The sequence below is a fragment of the Acanthochromis polyacanthus genome, chromosome 13, assembly GCF_021347895.1.
Source record: "Acanthochromis polyacanthus isolate Apoly-LR-REF ecotype Palm Island chromosome 13, KAUST_Apoly_ChrSc, whole genome shotgun sequence".
Lineage (NCBI taxonomy): Eukaryota > Metazoa > Chordata > Actinopteri > Pomacentridae > Acanthochromis > Acanthochromis polyacanthus.
In genome coordinates this window covers 33,668,042-33,684,666 of record NC_067125.1, presented here as the reverse complement: position 1 = coordinate 33,684,666, position 16,625 = coordinate 33,668,042, and the positions used below count along the sequence as shown (strand labels likewise).

Below are 16,625 nucleotides of genomic sequence, written 5' to 3'. Positions count from 1 at the left end.
ATAACCGTTGGTCAGTTGAACCATGCAACTGACCAATTAAAAGGCACCAAACCGATTCTTCTTCCTCATCTTTAAATGCAGTGACAGCAGCTCTTCAGGACACACTGCTGCCGCCTACCGGCGTATTCACGACGACACAGGGGCTAGTTAGCTGCAAGGGTAGGGCAACGAGTTAAATTATGACTGTATTTGCTAAGAAAGATGACGTCCGTTAGGTATCGTGTGTCGCCACGCTCCTATTTAGACCACGAGCTGGCTGTATGTCATGAAATAAGATAGATAGATAGAAAGTAAATCTAGCAATTGATAGCTGCGTGCCCCTGATCATTACTCGCCGCCAGTGTTAGCTAATTACCTTTCTAATGGAGCAGAAATGTATGTGCTGATGCAAGGAATGTTGCGACATGAACAAAATTATGAAATGTGACATATAATGTGAGAATGACACCAAAATGACCTAATGAGTAAAAATGGATGTGTCCAAAACTGTTATATGTGGCTCGTTGGTCTAGGGGTATGATTCTCGCTTAGGGTGCGAGAGGTCCCGGGTTCAAATCCCGGACGAGCCCAACTTTTTGGTTCGTCACGGTGTCATCAAGGGTTCACCACTGCTAAAGGAAAATGTCAAGGCAAGAGTCCGACTGCAGTGGAGCTCACACGGTTAAACGGCCCCGAAAGCTTCCCGGAGACACCATGCCCAGTTACAAAAATAAAAAGACCACGTGTTTCCCGTCAAACCAAGAGGAATTTTGTTATCTCATTACATATTTTCCTAGCAGTTCCTCAGTATTTTTTTTGTTGAAGCTTCTTGGCTTCTCGAGTAAAAGGAACAGGGCTCGTCCGGGATTTGAACCCGGGACCTCTCGCACCCGAAGCGAGAATCATACCCCTAGACCAACGAGCCGGGGCGTTTCAATAGGCTTTGTCTTTTTCTTTATGAAAGCCTTGTACCGTACAGCTGTCCATTTCGTGTACACTACGTATTTTTTCTGTCGTTTTTTTTTATGGCTAATGTATGATTATGTAACACTTCAGCTAATGTGGATGTAGTTGGAGCAATAAAGACACGCAGAGCAATTCAATTAACTTCTTTTTATATATCATACATAAGACTGTCTTAATATAATACAAAGGGCATTGTCATAAACACAGCAAAGTCTTGACTAGATCTTACAATCTGTGGATACATGGACTTATCCTTTCCCCCATGCTGTTCAATTCTATAGTGCATGTTGCATGTACAAAAAAAGTGAAAAAAATGTGAAATCAAAAATGAAAAGGATAAATCCAAATTAAATAAGAGGATTTCAACTTCTGTTGGGTGTTCAGATATGTCGACAAGTATACGTGTTTGTGTATAAACCACAAACTGAACAGGCTTATGAAAGATGGAACCTTTTTTCAACCATGTGCTTCTCATATAACCAAAAAGTAAGGTTTGTGATGTACATGCACTTACAATATACCCTGTGAAAATTATTAAGGTTTGAAGATCTAGCTTTCCCTGTTTGATTCAAACCCTACCTCATAGTGTTGTCCTGATGTAGTCAAGTACCTTTGCCAAAAGGCAAGGTTTTGCCACTAAGAAAACAGGAGTTCCTGCCCACTGAATGGTCACCAAATTGACAAACATAATCAACATACCAGCAGGAGCAAGGTAGTGAGTTCTATACTTCCTTTATTAAAAAAATATAAATATATACATAAATTCTATTTCAACTATTAAAAAGGGGCTGCATTTCATGACAACTGCTCTAAATAAGAGGTCAATCAGCATGATCTGAAATAGGCGCACACTTACGAGTCACTGCAGTCAATTTTTTTTCTTTTTCAGTCTTTATTTTTGGAATGTTTAGTACCAGTATGAGTGCCAGTAATAAAACCACTGGCAATTTCTAAATGTCTCAAATTCTGCGGGGTATGAAAAATGATTGCAAATTTGCAATTAACCTTGACATCCAGATAAAACCCCAATCTCAATATAGGTAGCTTTACATTTGTGTTTGTGGAAATACCAAGCATGATTTCTTATGATGGTTTCTCCTTTAAAATGACAACAGCATGACCTGTAGCCTGCCCTTAATTTGAGAGGTGGTTGTGGGCAGGTTTTTTTTTTCTTGTCTAATTTCAAAGCTGGTAAAATGAGCAACAGAAGAAAGAAAGCACTTCAAAATCCCTGATATAAAAAAAATCTGGTAATTGACTGTAATGTTTTGAGGACATGCATGTCTGCCTAGGCAAAGCATGTGATTGTGGGCTGACAGACACCCTTTCCCTTTGAATAGGACAACAATCATGGGGATCTGCCCTACCAAATCAGAACAATACCATTCAACACAAACTGATTTGCCACAATTATCCTTACCCTGCCAAGACAATGACAAAGTCTTGCTTCACGGCAGAAACTAGCCAAGTTGACCAAATGATGTATGAAAGGCAGCAACACCCTTTGAAATAGTATGATGGGGGCAAAAGAAAAACGACGACACAGAAATAGAACGCATTAGTCTCCTTTTTTTTTTTTTTTTTTTTAAACCATCAGCTTCTATCTTGCTACTCCGGAGCCTGCAGAGTAACTACCAAATTCTCTAACATACCAAAGTTTTAAAAGACTCCCAAAATAATCTACCAATTAATATGGAAACAGTTTTGGTAAAACGTTGCAAACAAATCTGGCCAGAATACACAATAGCCAACGGTCTCGACAACGGTCTCCAGTTTTGCTAAAGTAATATATTGCAGCTGTTTGTGTTGACGTTAAAATAAGATCTTGATAAACTTTGCGTCAAAGTGGTGAACTGCTACATTATTGGTTACAGACACCTATATGCTATAAAACAACTGCTTTGGTATAAAAACATATCCAAAGGGAAAATAAATTCTTGTAAAATTCACAGCATAATTTGAGGAGAAAAAAGGCAGTCACTTAACTCATTTTTTTCTTCAGTTTCCATGTTTTGGATGGAGAGACTTGTGCAGGTGGTTCTGATGAGGAACTACATGCAAAAGGGAAAAAATAACAAAACATAAAAGGGTAAACTCTGGAATAGATAGTTCTTTCCACTGCAAAATCCTTAACCAGTGAATTTCAAGGAAGTAATGTTTAGGAGGTTGTTGTGTACAATAAGACCCTGTTATGTGGGGCCCTGCTGAAGACGAAATCTTTGTCGAGAAAGGCCTCAAATTACCATTCGTATTTACCTTTTCTAAGTTGTTTTAATTTCCTTAAAGAATTAAGGGCTGTCTAGAGAGAAAAATAGAGAAAAGCCATCTTAATTCAAATGATAATGTCCAGCTCCATCCCATTCCAAGTCCATGAGTCATAAGGCCAAAGGGTTATCTAGAACCAGCCACTGACTGTCTTCCTTTCGCTGGGCTGGATCCTTTCGTCTCCCGTGCCCATCGCTGCTCTCGTCTGTGCCGGGCCCGGCTGTAGCTTGCAGGACTACGGGGCCTCTAGGCCTGAGGGGTGGTGCTTCCCTCTCCTTTGACCCGGTTGGTGTCAGTATCCACCTGCGGGGTCTCCTCTCCACCCGGCCAGCACACGCATAGGGACTCCACTGCTATGTGCTCCCCTTTAACAGAGTTACACAATACCGACCAACAACAAGAAATATCACCGCAAACACTTCCCCTCATTGTCAAGCTACAGGATTTACAAGCAGCTTTTATGTGAAATTTCACTTAAAAAAGGGCAAAAATAATTAAGAACCAGTGGAACAGTAATGTCAGGCGGTCCACGGATTGAACCGAAAGAGGACGCCAAGCATTTCATCACCAACAGCTACCTGCAAAACAGCTTCAAACTTCACTCTGAAATGCTCCTTAGAAGATTTTGCCACATAATACCATATGGTGATTACTTGGTGGTTACATGAAACTGGTGAAATGGTAAGATGGATGTCTCAATCTCACTATGGTTATTCCGCAGTATTATTTTGTGCCTAATGATTGCAAAAGAAAAACTGATGAAAATTACATATATACTTTTTAACAAAGGTTTTTCTCTGTAGTAGCGGTTCAGTGATATCTCCCTTCTGACGTGAGCAGCTTTTGTTCTCAACACACCTTGTAGTAAAAAACACCACCTTAAAAATGACGCACAGGGGGAACACACAGCCAAATGTCAGTGCAGTCACGAGCTGGCCATAGAACTCTGCTGCACACACACTCCAGTCATTGGAGACTCCTCCCGGTCCATGCCCTGCCTCATGCCCAGGTGGCCTTCCGCTAGGTAGTGGGCAGGCCCTGTGTTCGTGCCCATGGAGAAAGCAGGGTGCGCTGCCATGCCAGTCTCCTGCCGTGGGTTCGAGAAGGCACCTAGCCCCATGCTCAGCCCACCATTCTGACCAAAGTCAAGGGCTCCAGCGGGCAAATGGCGGAGCTGGTAGGCCTGGTTGCCATGGTTCCCAGTGGAAGAGGACGATGTAGAGGAAGAGGAGGCAGAGGAAGACAGGGAGGTCATGGACAGATGGCCATGAACCACCTCCATGGAGTCCTGTGTCGAGGAGCTGTGTGTCGGGGAGGTGTAGTGGCGTGGGCGTGGGCGTGTAGCCATCATCTGCCCGTGGTGGTGATGAGTATGTGAGTGGGGATGCAGGGCCTTAGGGTGCTGAGGGGGAACATGGAAGGTGGTCTCCTGGACTGGGTGGGTCTCTCCAGTGACGGACTCTGGTCCAACGCCACCTCCCCACACCAGCGGGGGTGGGTAAGGCTGTCTTGCCTGTCAATTTCAAGCAAACGGCAAGAGTCAGTTGTGGAATATGGCCGCATCATTGTTAGCGACCTAAATTAGAATTGCCTAAATGTTATGATCTACAAGAATATTAATAAGAGATGATCCGCTATCCATCAAGAAGCAATGTAAGCCTCCTTTGCAATACATTTAATGAAATCAAGTTTCATGTTTACAATTAAGGAAGCATGACAATCTTTTAGAATAAACAAAACATTCAATTTTTATTTTATGACCACTACAAAAACTCTACTCAGTATCACATATTTCAAATCTTTCTGTGCAATATACTGACCTGTGGGCAGAGGCTGTCACCATCGATGGCAGGCATGGCCGTGCCAAAGTGTCCTCCACTGTGCAAGTGGTGATGGGTAGGGTCTGATCTTGCTCTGCCACTGGTACTTGTCCCAGATGATCCTCCTAAGTGTTAAATAAAGGTGTCAGCCTCAGCAAATTCACATCAAAAATATGAAAGGTTGCAACAGGATTATCTCATGCTTATTGTCTCAAAGTTCTAAAACATCAATACAGTAATTTTATCATCATTCCCTCTAGTTAATAACTTGTGATAAGAGTTCATAATTATGGCTAGACTACAGTTTATCAAATCAATAATGCCAGTACAGTTACAAGATACATCTCTATTGTTCAGTTAAAATAAACTTGATATATCAACATGTGCCACTACTTGAAATGAACAGCAGCAGAAAAGCGATCCAGAATATTTAGGTGGTCCTTACCTGAACTAGAGGAGGTGCTGGAGGTGGTTCCTGAAGACTGGGACTGCTCTAACGCGGGGCTTGTAGACACACTACTGCTTGTATTGGTCCCCTCATCCGCAGTCTTCTTGAAGAAGCTGTGCTGCAGGGCATAGTAGGGTTGGATGCGGCTTTTAGGGTCATAGTCCAACATCCGGAGGATCAGGTCCTTGAACTTCAAGTAGTCAGCAACAGCATGGCCAGACTCTCCCGCCCGCCGGCCACCTGGACCCCCTGTCTCCACACCCAGGATGGAGTGGAGCTTCCGCGAAGCTGGAGGCTTATACTGTTTAGAGCACAGTACACCACGATTAAAAGATTTACTCATATGTCACTTCTGTATCACACAATCTATCCTATTTTTTCTCAATAATCACCATCACAAATTGATGTCTGAGTCTGACTGCATCAAAGAGCAGAACTCACCCTTTTGCCATCTTTGGTCTTCTTAACACTCCATGTACCATCCGAAAGCTTCTCAAAGAACTTCCTTGCTTTTGGGGCTAGGTCCATTATGTGATTAGGCGGGATACCAAGAACCTCAACTATTTTGTTCATCTGGTCCACCTGGAGAAAATATTATAGCTCAAGTTAATTAGTCCTGCTGGCAGAGAGATTTATCAGGCAGAACTAACATTTACTGTGCATATTTTGCCAATTATTAGCACACTGAATGCATTTTTATATCCATAATAAATGAAATTAAATGCAATCAAAGATTGTCCTAAGATGACTTAACTCTGAAAGTATTTAAGTCTTAAAGTTAGCAAGAATTCACTTCATCTAAGACAACAGCTTGACAACACAGTGGTGTGTAATGTTTTTGGCTCGTGAACTCCATTTCTCAACCTTCGAGGTCTACACAACATTATTTGTAAAATAGACATCAAGCGAAAGTCATTGTCATTTGTCATTCTCGGTTATATAACAAAGGCCAGCACAGAACAAATGTAAGTAATGTTTTAGATTTCTATACCTCATTGGCTCCACTGAAGAGAGGTTCTCCAGTGTGCATTTCTACCAAGATGCAACCCAAGGACCACATATCGATGGCCAGGTCATAGGGCATTCCGAGCAGTACCTCTGGGGAACGGTAGAAGCGACTCTGGATATATTGGTATATCTACAAAAAAAAAAAAAGGGACAGATAGTGAGACTCACTGTTTGCCTATAAACACTGAGCAAGCTAATCATTATACCTAATGTATAGAGGACCATATATCGTACATTTCTCAGGGACATTTTTTGCATACATAATTTTTATTGCTGATAAGAAAAAATGCAGCTAGATACCCTTTGTCCTAGTTGGCATGAGCTGCCAAAGTCCACTATTTTGATGGCACTCCTCTTGGGGTTACAGAGGAGGATGTTCTCAGGCTTCAGGTCACAGTGGATGATGCTGAGCTCAGGCGTGGCCAGGAAGAGTAGCGCCGTGCATAGCTGCTGGGCAAACTTCCGGGTGAGATTGAGCGAGACGCCACGGAAGTTGGTATTTCGGAGCAGGTCGTATAGGTTATATGACAGCATCTCAAACACGAGGCAGAGGTGGTTCCGAAACATGAAGTGACGCTTTAGGTGAACTGCAGAAAATCAAAATGGCCATGTTAGTCAAATAAAGAAAAGTCTTTAAATTTGTTTGATATATTCTGTGAGATCAAATGCAAATGTGAAGAGTGGATTACCAATGTAGTATTTCATCTCGGTATCATGTTTGTTCATGAGCTCTAGGAGGCGCACTTCAATCTGGGCTTGATTGAGGAAAGCTTTCTTGTTCTTGATGATCTTAATGGCAACCCATTCCTGCTCTGCTCGGTCATATGCTTTCACAACCTGAAAATGCCAACAAGGGCAAATGTTAATGTTCTCCAAAGTTAAATCGAAATTCTGTCTATTCAATATTAAACATCAACATTTCACATATTAACCACATATTAAAAACCTTCAGTAGATGGCATTAAATATCTTAAGGTTATTTATACAGGGCAAAATTAAACCATAATTTGTTTTAAGAAATTAAAGACTATTTTCTGCTTCACATGTTCTCAAATCAAGTGTACATGTATGTGTAATTTATCATAAAGCACCTGTCCAAATGATCCTTTTCCTATCAAGGAATCAATCTCATAGCGGTCCATCCACTTCTCCCCATTCTTGACGATGTAGTCATAGTTATCATCGTCATAGCCATCATTAAAGACTTTCCTCTCCTTTTTGTGGCTGGAGTCTTCACCCTGACCCTGTTGGTGCCGTCGCTTCTTTTTTGCATAATACACCTATAAATGAACAAAACAATTCACATGATCACACTAAACATTTTACTCCAAGTTTCACTCTTTAAAGTGTGACAAATCCATAAAGGGATCCAGCTATTCATCTGGCACTATGTTTTTTTTATTTGATGAATCAATTGTTATATTTACACAAGGACAGGAAACATCGAGAAAAAAAAAAGGTCAACATGATTTACCACAAACCAAGTAGCTATCCTTACATATTATACTTTGCCTGACCAACAGTAAAAAACCTTGGGATATTTAGGTCACTGTTATATGTAACAAAGAAGTACATCAATTGTTCATATTTGAAAAGCTACAGACATAAAATATTAGACATCTTTACTCTTAAAAAAGCAATGATTTTATTACCAAAAGAGAAGACGATACATTTTGTCAAACAGTTGACTCACTAATTGTTGCAACCGTAAATGCATTTAACGAAGAACCAAACTAACCTCATTGATGTGTTTGTATGTTTTGATAAGGTCAATGGAGAGCTTCCTCAGGGGAGCTGAAGTTGGGTCACGAAAGCACTGGGGCATGTGCCTCTGAAGTATCAAAAAGGAAAATTACAACATTTCATTGACAAAAAAAATATGCATAGCACCTCTGTAAATAACAGTTTGATATTATGAGGCTAAATTTATGACAAATAATTTTCCACAATATGAAAGAGCTAGACTGGAAAAAAAACATTTGACAAGCAGCTACTCTGCCTGGTGACAGCAGCAAAAAAGGGAAGTAGACTTTCATATCACATTATGTATTACAATTCTTCTAACACTACATACTAAGACTACAAGAAATCAAAGAGGTGGAGTGGGGTAGGGGCAGTGTACCTGATTGGCAGTGAGCTGTGGTGTCTGGTCGCTGTACGGTAAGACCGTAACAGATTGGTCAGTGCTTGGCTGGTGGCGGTCACTGTACTGCTGGTGCGTATGGGGCATTGGAGCAGCCATCTGAAGACCAGCAGTGTGTAAAGAAAAAGAGGGCGCAAGCCGGACGGACGAAGGTTTGCATGCTGAAGTCTCTCCTCCTGGAAGAAATTAAACCTGCTATGAGTTGCATATTAACCTAATTCAACATTACATGTAATATTAGACAAAAAGGAGGAAAGGGGTAATAATCCTGATGTGAAACAACTGTATTTCCTCTTCACACAAGAGATTCTTGGCCCAAAAATATAACAGGCAAAGATAATTGCTACTTACTGTACAGATGTAACATAAACATGCAGTATTTGCTGCTGAATCTAACCATTAACAATACCCTTAACACAAAATGCATAAATGTATCTTTAGGAAAGCAAAATATTTGCAAAATGCAAATTATGCATTAGTACTATTTACATGTATGTCGAAATAATCAGACTCACTCCTTAAAAAACAAAAAAAATGACCATTACATGTTGAGAATAACAAGGATTAATACATTGTTAAGAGACATGTCAGGGTAATACATAGTGTCTTTAGTTAAACATGTAAAGTCAAAAAATGCATCAAAGGATAACCACAAAATAAAATATAACAGTAGTATATCAACCTTTGTGAAGAAAAAGGAGCAAAACAGCAGGTTTAACAGTGAAAAGGGGTGAAAATAAAGCATCTCCACACTGTACAGTGAATCATCCTTCATTTTAAGCCAGAAGGAATCAAAAAATTATTAAATAGCATGTTCAGCTATCAGCATCTCTCACCAGACAACACAATTCACCAGTGCTACACAGTAACCACTATTCAGAATCCCAGCAACAGCACCTAATTAGCATAGCCTATCACCACAGAGATACAGCGTGATTTGGCAAGCCCATCAATGCACAGACCAATCACAACGCAGTATGCAAATAGCCTACTTTTGTTGCCAGGGCAGAGCTGCTCCCATTTTCCAATGAGAAAACAAGAAATAAACAAGAAATAAAATTGAACTTTGGCACACTTAGACGTTGCTTTCAACACAAGAGCCTGACAGCAAAATAGCTGCACAGCCCAAAACCTGCACTCCATCTGAGAGCGTTAGAAAGCTGACCCAGCTTTGGAAAAGCAAAAAATACACATCCACTGACAGAAATAAGAGGAACTGTAAGATGATAGAGCACAGACACCCACTGTATTTCAAATGAAAACTAAGAAATTATATATATATATGTATATATATATATATTCTTTTTTAAGAAATCTATTTTATTAAAATTCATTCAAGTCAGAATTTTCACTGTAGCTTTTTAAAAATAGAAATGGGATGTTAACAGCACTTAAATAATAATTCTCATTTGTCAAAATAACTAATATGTGTGTTTGACAGCTGAAACCTGAAAACAAATTAATTTTAATCACTTTGAGTTCTGTCGTGAAGAATAAAGTTAAACTGCATTGAGTGTACATCTTAAACACTGTACTGACCAGTCTTAATAATGATTCAGCATTGTTTGACTTTTCCTCACTTAGTATGTCCTTAGATTTGTGAGTCTGCACGCCAAATTCAAAACAGCAACATAACTGAAAGAGAAGATCTTAGGTGAACTACTTCCCCACCAAAGGGTTAAGGCTTAATATATAGCAGCTAACCTGGATGCATCTTCTCCTGTAAAATTTCATATCATCCTGGGAGGAGAGTCCAGCAGCAAACCACAATCCACTACAAAGAATAAAAACAGATTATTATCATTGTGCATCTTTAGTAGTATTTAACTTCATAGTGGGTGAACTTCTGTTAAGAAGAAGGTATAGAGGGCCACTAAAGAAGAGAGGGCACCCCAAAACTTTCTAAAGTGTGCTTGGGGTGAATGTATGAATTTTGTGGGAATTAAAAAATAAAGCTCAAATCTTAAATAGGTAAGCTGCTTGTGGATCAACAATCACAAACAGGTAATACCTAGAGAATATCTTTAAAGTATTGAGCATATGAAGCTCTTGTGAAACTGTTAAAAGATAAATAGTTCACACAGAAGTACAACCTACAGAACACCCAAAAAAAATCAGGATTAATATTGTTGTGGATTTGTAAGAGCACTTGATCTCCTCTCATTGTGTCTACTGTAAATATGCTACTTAAATTATACTAAATAGTGTTTTTTAAAGAAAAAATATTATTTTAGAAATAAGCAATTTATAGTCAGAACCAACTGGTTTAACTATAATTACTGTACAATATTATGCAAATTGACAAAGAACTGAAAAAGTTTGGTTTGAGCCCATTTTACAAACACAATAGCTGGTATTAGACTGGGGTGAATTTGACATTTTAAAAATCACAAACCCTACTGGTAAAAAAAATTAAGCTACATGTGCTCATAAAGCCATATTACAGGCGCATTTGTAGCTCTTGAGTCTTTCATAAACGTCTGATTATTCTTAATTTTCAGTACTGACATATGAACAGTTCCTTTCCTGGCTCTAGTCATTACGGCATCAACGGGCCTATTTAGGTGTAAATATAACGACAGCTAGCTTGCTATTAGTAACCGTATCATATCATAAGTGATGGCTAAAGACCTCTGTAACAAGCCTATGTGTCATCTTCTCACGCCCAACTGATTAGATCCATTGCAAAGCTGAATCAAATGTAGCCCATCCAAAACAATTAAAAGCCTAACGTTCGTGTATAAAGACGGCTCGCGAGCAGCTCTGTACTTACAGATGATGGGGTAGATCTCGTCATGGTTGGAATTTAGGAAGCATATTCAGTGTTAATTTGCGTCCCCTCTTGCTACATATCGTTCGTGTGTGCTTCCAATTCCTCGTATAAATGACAAACGTATTCAGGCTCGCGTTACCGTTAGCAGTCTAACTAGCTAACGTTGTCGTCGTTAACGTTACCCTGAAAACTGCGGGACAAGCAAGCATATCTCTCACCAATCCAACGTTAACGTTAGCTAGTGACGCTGTGTGCAGCCAGCGGGTTGTGGGGCCCATTCAGCTGGTTCGTCAACAAGTCAACGTTAACCATTAGCCAGGTTAGCCCCGAATTAGCTACGAGGCGTTAGCCCTGGTTAGCTTCTGTACCGTATATCTGTAAAACCCAAACTACACCCTTCATATTAATGCAGTTAGACACCGCATAGACAGTAAATCAAATCAGGATGGTTAGCTAACGAAGGAACATTTGCTTCAACCGTGCAATGACAGTGTCTAATATTGCAGGGTTAACGTTAGCTGTAACGTTAACACCGTGCCAGCATGACTCTCTGTCCAAACCCACACAATCCGTTACACCCTCTAAGTTAGTTCACCACCAGCCGTAATGCTGTTCTTGTCTATCATTACAATTCCTCCGTTGACCTACTGACTGAAAGCAAATGTTAACGGTGGCTTCACCGGAGTCGGCACCGCCACAAAATGTTAGCTAGCCGCCATACCATAAGCTACCATTCTCAACTTCACTGTCGCGTCCATCATTGTTAACCATTCACGTTACATAGAATATACATCTGCGAAAGCGTTAACGTGAAACGTTGAGCAAACGAATGTCAAATATAACATTTTACAATTGCTCACCTCTGATGGCACGATCTTCATTTAAAGTCCAATAACCTGTATGATGAGGAAACTTATCCAGCTTGAGATTCTCCCCTCCCTGCACGGTTAGCGAGTAATGTTAACGTTAAATCCGATTCCCGTCCTCTGACCGGCAAACTCTAAAATAATTCGCCAGTCAGATTTAATACGCTCTTCATGTCCCAAGCTTTAATGAACAACATCGGTGATCGAAGCAACTTTGACCAACGTTACCATCAGCTGATGACAAGCAACATGCTAACATTAACTAGCACGCATAACTTACTAGCTAACCTTAGCGAACTGGCTAGCTAGTTGACAAAATGAACGCAGCTAACATTAGCTACCTGCCTTGGCTAGCTGTAGCTTCTTTGGCTAGCCTCAAGCTAACAATTCTAGCTACCGCTAAATAAATGTTATGCCAAATTCTGATATAACGTTGTCTTTGCAAATTTCGCGTCGGCCGCTTCGATAAATACGACAGCGCAGTTAAGCCCAGAGTATTTCAAACATGAAACAGAAACCGTGTCCTCTGATAATTTTGGTTAGGAATTTTGTGTCAATTTTCACAAAATGGCGCGCGGTCCAAACCTGCGCAGTGAACCGGCCCGGTGGACCAGAGACACGGACAACTGAGTTAGTGCGGCGCCGCCTAATTATTTCAACTATGTTAAAACGTCGGCCTCTTGATCTTCTTAATCCGATCCACTAAACGCATTTCGATATCCAAAAACGTCAAACATATATCCACTGACAGCATTATTCCGGCGGGAAGGGAGAACATTTGAAAAGACTGAGCTGGGAAAAAAACCCTCCTGACAAAATGGCGATGCTCTAGCTTGTTGCCATGGCAACTGTCAATCAAAAAATAAAGTACCCGGATGTACCAATGACGAATAAAATCTAACTGGCCAGAGTTACAGGACACACATAACTCCAGTGGTGTCCCTGTCTGGCTTTTTAACCGCGTTTGGCCTGTTGCTAGCAGCCGACACAGATGTAAATCGTCGACTGTGTTTATTTTAACAATGTGAAACGAACGTTGCATTTATGGTTGCAGCTCTGTGGATACCAGACTTCTCCCTCAGTCATTTGTGAGCTCCCCCAACACACCCGTTACCATTCTTAAATAATACTGATATAATGATATTCCTAACAATGCAAATGATTTCTCATCGTGCTAGAACCTTTATTTCTTTATTTTTGTACAAGTATACATATTTAAACATAACTTAAAATAAGGATAAAATATTGGAAAAGATATCTAAATTGTGATTTATGTGAGTTTTTGTGTTACTAAAGATTCACAAAGTCACAAAATAGCTAAATATGCAGATACCTTACAGTATTTTTTGCAGTTGTTTTCATGAGTTAATTACTTATGTGGTTGAGTTCTTAAACTGAATATGCATCCTTGCACTGAATTGATGATTAAACTGTGTCAACCAATATAATTTTGCGCAGTTTCCATTGTTACACTCCCTGTGTTAGCAATATTACTTTCAGATTAGGAATGGAAACCGAAACCATCTATACTTTCATTTTGACATTCCAATGTGTACATCTGTAAAGGATGTATTTAATTGCACTGAAGGCAGGGCATCCAGTGCATTCAGGGAGGACTGAGCATTAGGTTATGTAGAAGCAAAGGTTATACCACCTTCTCACTGATATAACAGAGTGTGCAGAAAAAAGGCCTGAATCACATTGATTATAAGCTTATCGCCACTACTCTACATCTGATTTTTTAAATTTTCTTTTAGAATTTAGCCAAACATGCATCCTGACATGGCAGTAATAATAATATAGACATTTACATGTTTTTGTTTTTTTTTGCATCATGCTATTGAGCCGCTTAGAGGAAATAAGTGCTTGAAAAGCTTCGTTCTTAAACATTTACACACAGTTGTACATGTCAGTCATGCCAGGTCTTAGGAGCAGATAACACTTGTCTAACTTATAAGCATATTACTGATAAAAAGTTCTGAGAACATTTTAAAGCATGCCTAAACAAATTGTATTTATGAACAGGAGACCCTAAGAGTGGTCCATTTCATACATTAGTAGAAATTGTACTCATTAGAGCAGTAATAATGATATCATCCAAAACACAATATGGTGACAGAATCACAAACATACAGCAGACATACTGATTTAAATGTAAACAAATGAGTGAGATTAAGCAACTTTTAATATGTAAAATAAGAAATACTGGATTTAGATTAAAAGCAAAACAAATAAGCAAACTAATATTTGATGGATCCTCCGTTACCACAGTCAAATTTCATATTAAACATTTTTATGTACATTATATGTGTTATGTGGGTTTGAACCAGAAAAATGTCACATTTTTATCATTTGAACCAGAAAACAAACACTTTGTTTTCAGGTCCAATACTGTCTTAAAAGTGACACGTGAAAATAAAAAAAATCTCGTATAACCCTATAAAGCAATAGAAATGTCTGTAAATGTTCCCTTTTGAGACACCTACCTCAGAAATAGTCCCCATAAACAGTGATTGTGTTGTCTGTGAATCATTCAAAGTATTGGGGACATATGCAGATACTAAAAAACACACACATGGTTGTCTGTTTTTCTTTTTAATATTTGTATTTAGCGCTGTGAGCAACACAAACTGAGTTATATTCATGTCCAGATATCTCCCACAGATTTCTAAAAACTTGACCAAACAAAACCAACACAAATGGCACAACCAAATGCTCCTGGTAAATGATCAAAGGTATTAATTTTCAATAACTTTTTTGCCAGGCCTGGGGGTTTTCCAGGATGCATCATATCAGTGCAGCTGAGGAGAAATCAGTGGAAATGTGACTACATGTGGGGAAAAAAAAGGTTTCAATCAAAATATACTAATGGATCCAATTAGATTTACTTTAAAGTATCCATCCATGATTTTTAAGTGCGTCTGAAACCATAGTCAGATACCTGCAGTATCTAAACACTGGAAATGGCTGTGCTTGCTGTAATACTTCCTCCCGTTTCTGTTCATTGAACATCTCTTTTTAATCTTTAGTTGGGGACAAAATCAGTTCTTGTTCAGTGAAAATATGCCCCATAACGTTTATCCAAAAGTAATATAGGGCCTCAGCAGTCTGCTGTACACAAAGTAAGAGGGTATATTTCACCTTGAGGTCTTATTAGTAGTAAACAGTTTTTCCACATTGAGTTGCAGCAGAAAACTAGCAAGAAAACTAGAGAATTGTGTACTAAAACACTAACTTTGGAAGGTTTCCTTGTCTAACTTGGATGACTGAAGCCACACATAAGCCTTAGATAAACTCAAGGAGATATTTTTGTCCAGAGAGAGGAGTGTGGATTTTGTGTCCCGTCACGTACCATGAAAATGTGTCAGGAATGATCACAGTGAAGCAAAGAATGATCCGACCACAGCACCTGTTCTGATGTACAGCTCAAAGGCAGATTTATGGCCATATATCTTAAGCATTTCAATGTCAACTTCTTTTCTTTTTCTAACCCTTTTTAAAATCTTCACAGTTGTCGTGCATACAGCAGTGGATATTATTCCAAAAGGTCTCAAGAGGTTCAGGCGGCTGTAATCTCGTGAGTGAAATTGTCAACTTATGACATCTGCTGGTTGTATGAAAACCACACGAAGAGATTCTGAGTTTTCCATTCATTCAACTGCATGACTTTTTAAAAATAGATCGTGTTTTGTATGAACGTTGACACTTCAGTATGTATTGATGTGAGTGATCTATTGGAAATACATGGTGGAAAACCAGGAAGAGTATTTACTGTATCGTCCTGCCCTTTACTAGATTTATCTCATGAGTGCATGCAACACACTTGGAGTTTTCAGAATGTTGTAGTGTGCATCGGTAACTTAGAGCTTGTCTGTGTCATTGATGTAAAAGAAACCATTTTTGGACATCTTTACAGTGGTGCCATTTTATCAGTGACACACAATCCAGTACTGATACTAAATTAGTATCTGTATGGGATTGTATTTCCTGCTTTGTGCCAAATGAGTCCTGTAATCCATTTACAAAGCAAAGCAGAACAAATACATTTCACTCCACCCACTTCAGGGGACTTCCCAAATTCTTGGGAAACACACTGACAACTATTGTCCTTCACAGGTTATTTAGGGAAGCTGATTCAATCGAACTTTTAAGATTTGCAGTCAAGTCCATAAGCATTTTCTGTAATTACTTGCACTGATTTTGCTAAACCCCTTGAATAGAGCTGAACTTTCAAATTTATTGTGGAGGTGTACAGAGGCAAAATTACAAAAAAAAGAAAAAAAATATGGATCTGACTATTTAGCCATGGTTATTGATATCATAGAGATTTACAATAGTCCAACTTCCTGGATGTAGA

The 16,625-nt window shown here is 39.4% G+C and overlaps 1 protein-coding gene and 2 non-coding genes across 7 annotated transcripts; 1 reads left to right on the top strand and 2 right to left on the bottom strand.

Moving 5' to 3' along the window:
- The first annotated feature begins 497 nt into the window (after positions 1-497).
- On the top strand, positions 498-569 carry trnap-agg (transfer RNA proline (anticodon AGG)). The gene has a single exon. It is a non-coding gene; the product is annotated as a tRNA-Pro (tRNA).
- Positions 570-832: 263 nt separating this feature from the next.
- trnap-cgg (transfer RNA proline (anticodon CGG)) lies at positions 833-904 on the bottom strand. Its single transcript has one exon. It is a non-coding gene; the product is annotated as a tRNA-Pro (tRNA).
- A 173-nt stretch (positions 905-1,077) lies between these two features.
- On the bottom strand, positions 1,078-13,110 carry dyrk1ab (dual-specificity tyrosine-(Y)-phosphorylation regulated kinase 1A, b). 5 transcript variants are annotated; one of them, XM_022210632.2, is made up of 12 exons: positions 12,263-13,110; positions 10,334-10,403; positions 8,609-8,805; positions 8,225-8,317; positions 7,578-7,766; positions 7,176-7,323; positions 6,787-7,073; positions 6,470-6,616; positions 5,920-6,060; positions 5,476-5,779; positions 5,031-5,155; positions 1,078-4,723 (listed from the first exon to the last, which is right to left on the bottom strand). In XM_022210632.2, exons 2-12 carry the CDS (start codon positions 10,341-10,343, stop codon positions 4,136-4,138), a joined length of 2,229 nt encoding a protein of 742 aa, XP_022066324.1. In that variant the 5' UTR covers positions 10,344-10,403; positions 12,263-13,110; the 3' UTR covers positions 1,078-4,135. The 5 variants fall into 5 exon arrangements, with proteins under 5 accessions (XP_022066324.1, XP_022066325.1, XP_022066327.1 ...); XM_022210633.2 differs by lacking the exon at positions 12,263-13,110 and adding an exon at positions 11,403-12,176; XM_022210635.2 differs by lacking the exon at positions 10,334-10,403.
- Between the last annotated feature and the right edge of the window lie 3,515 nt (positions 13,111-16,625).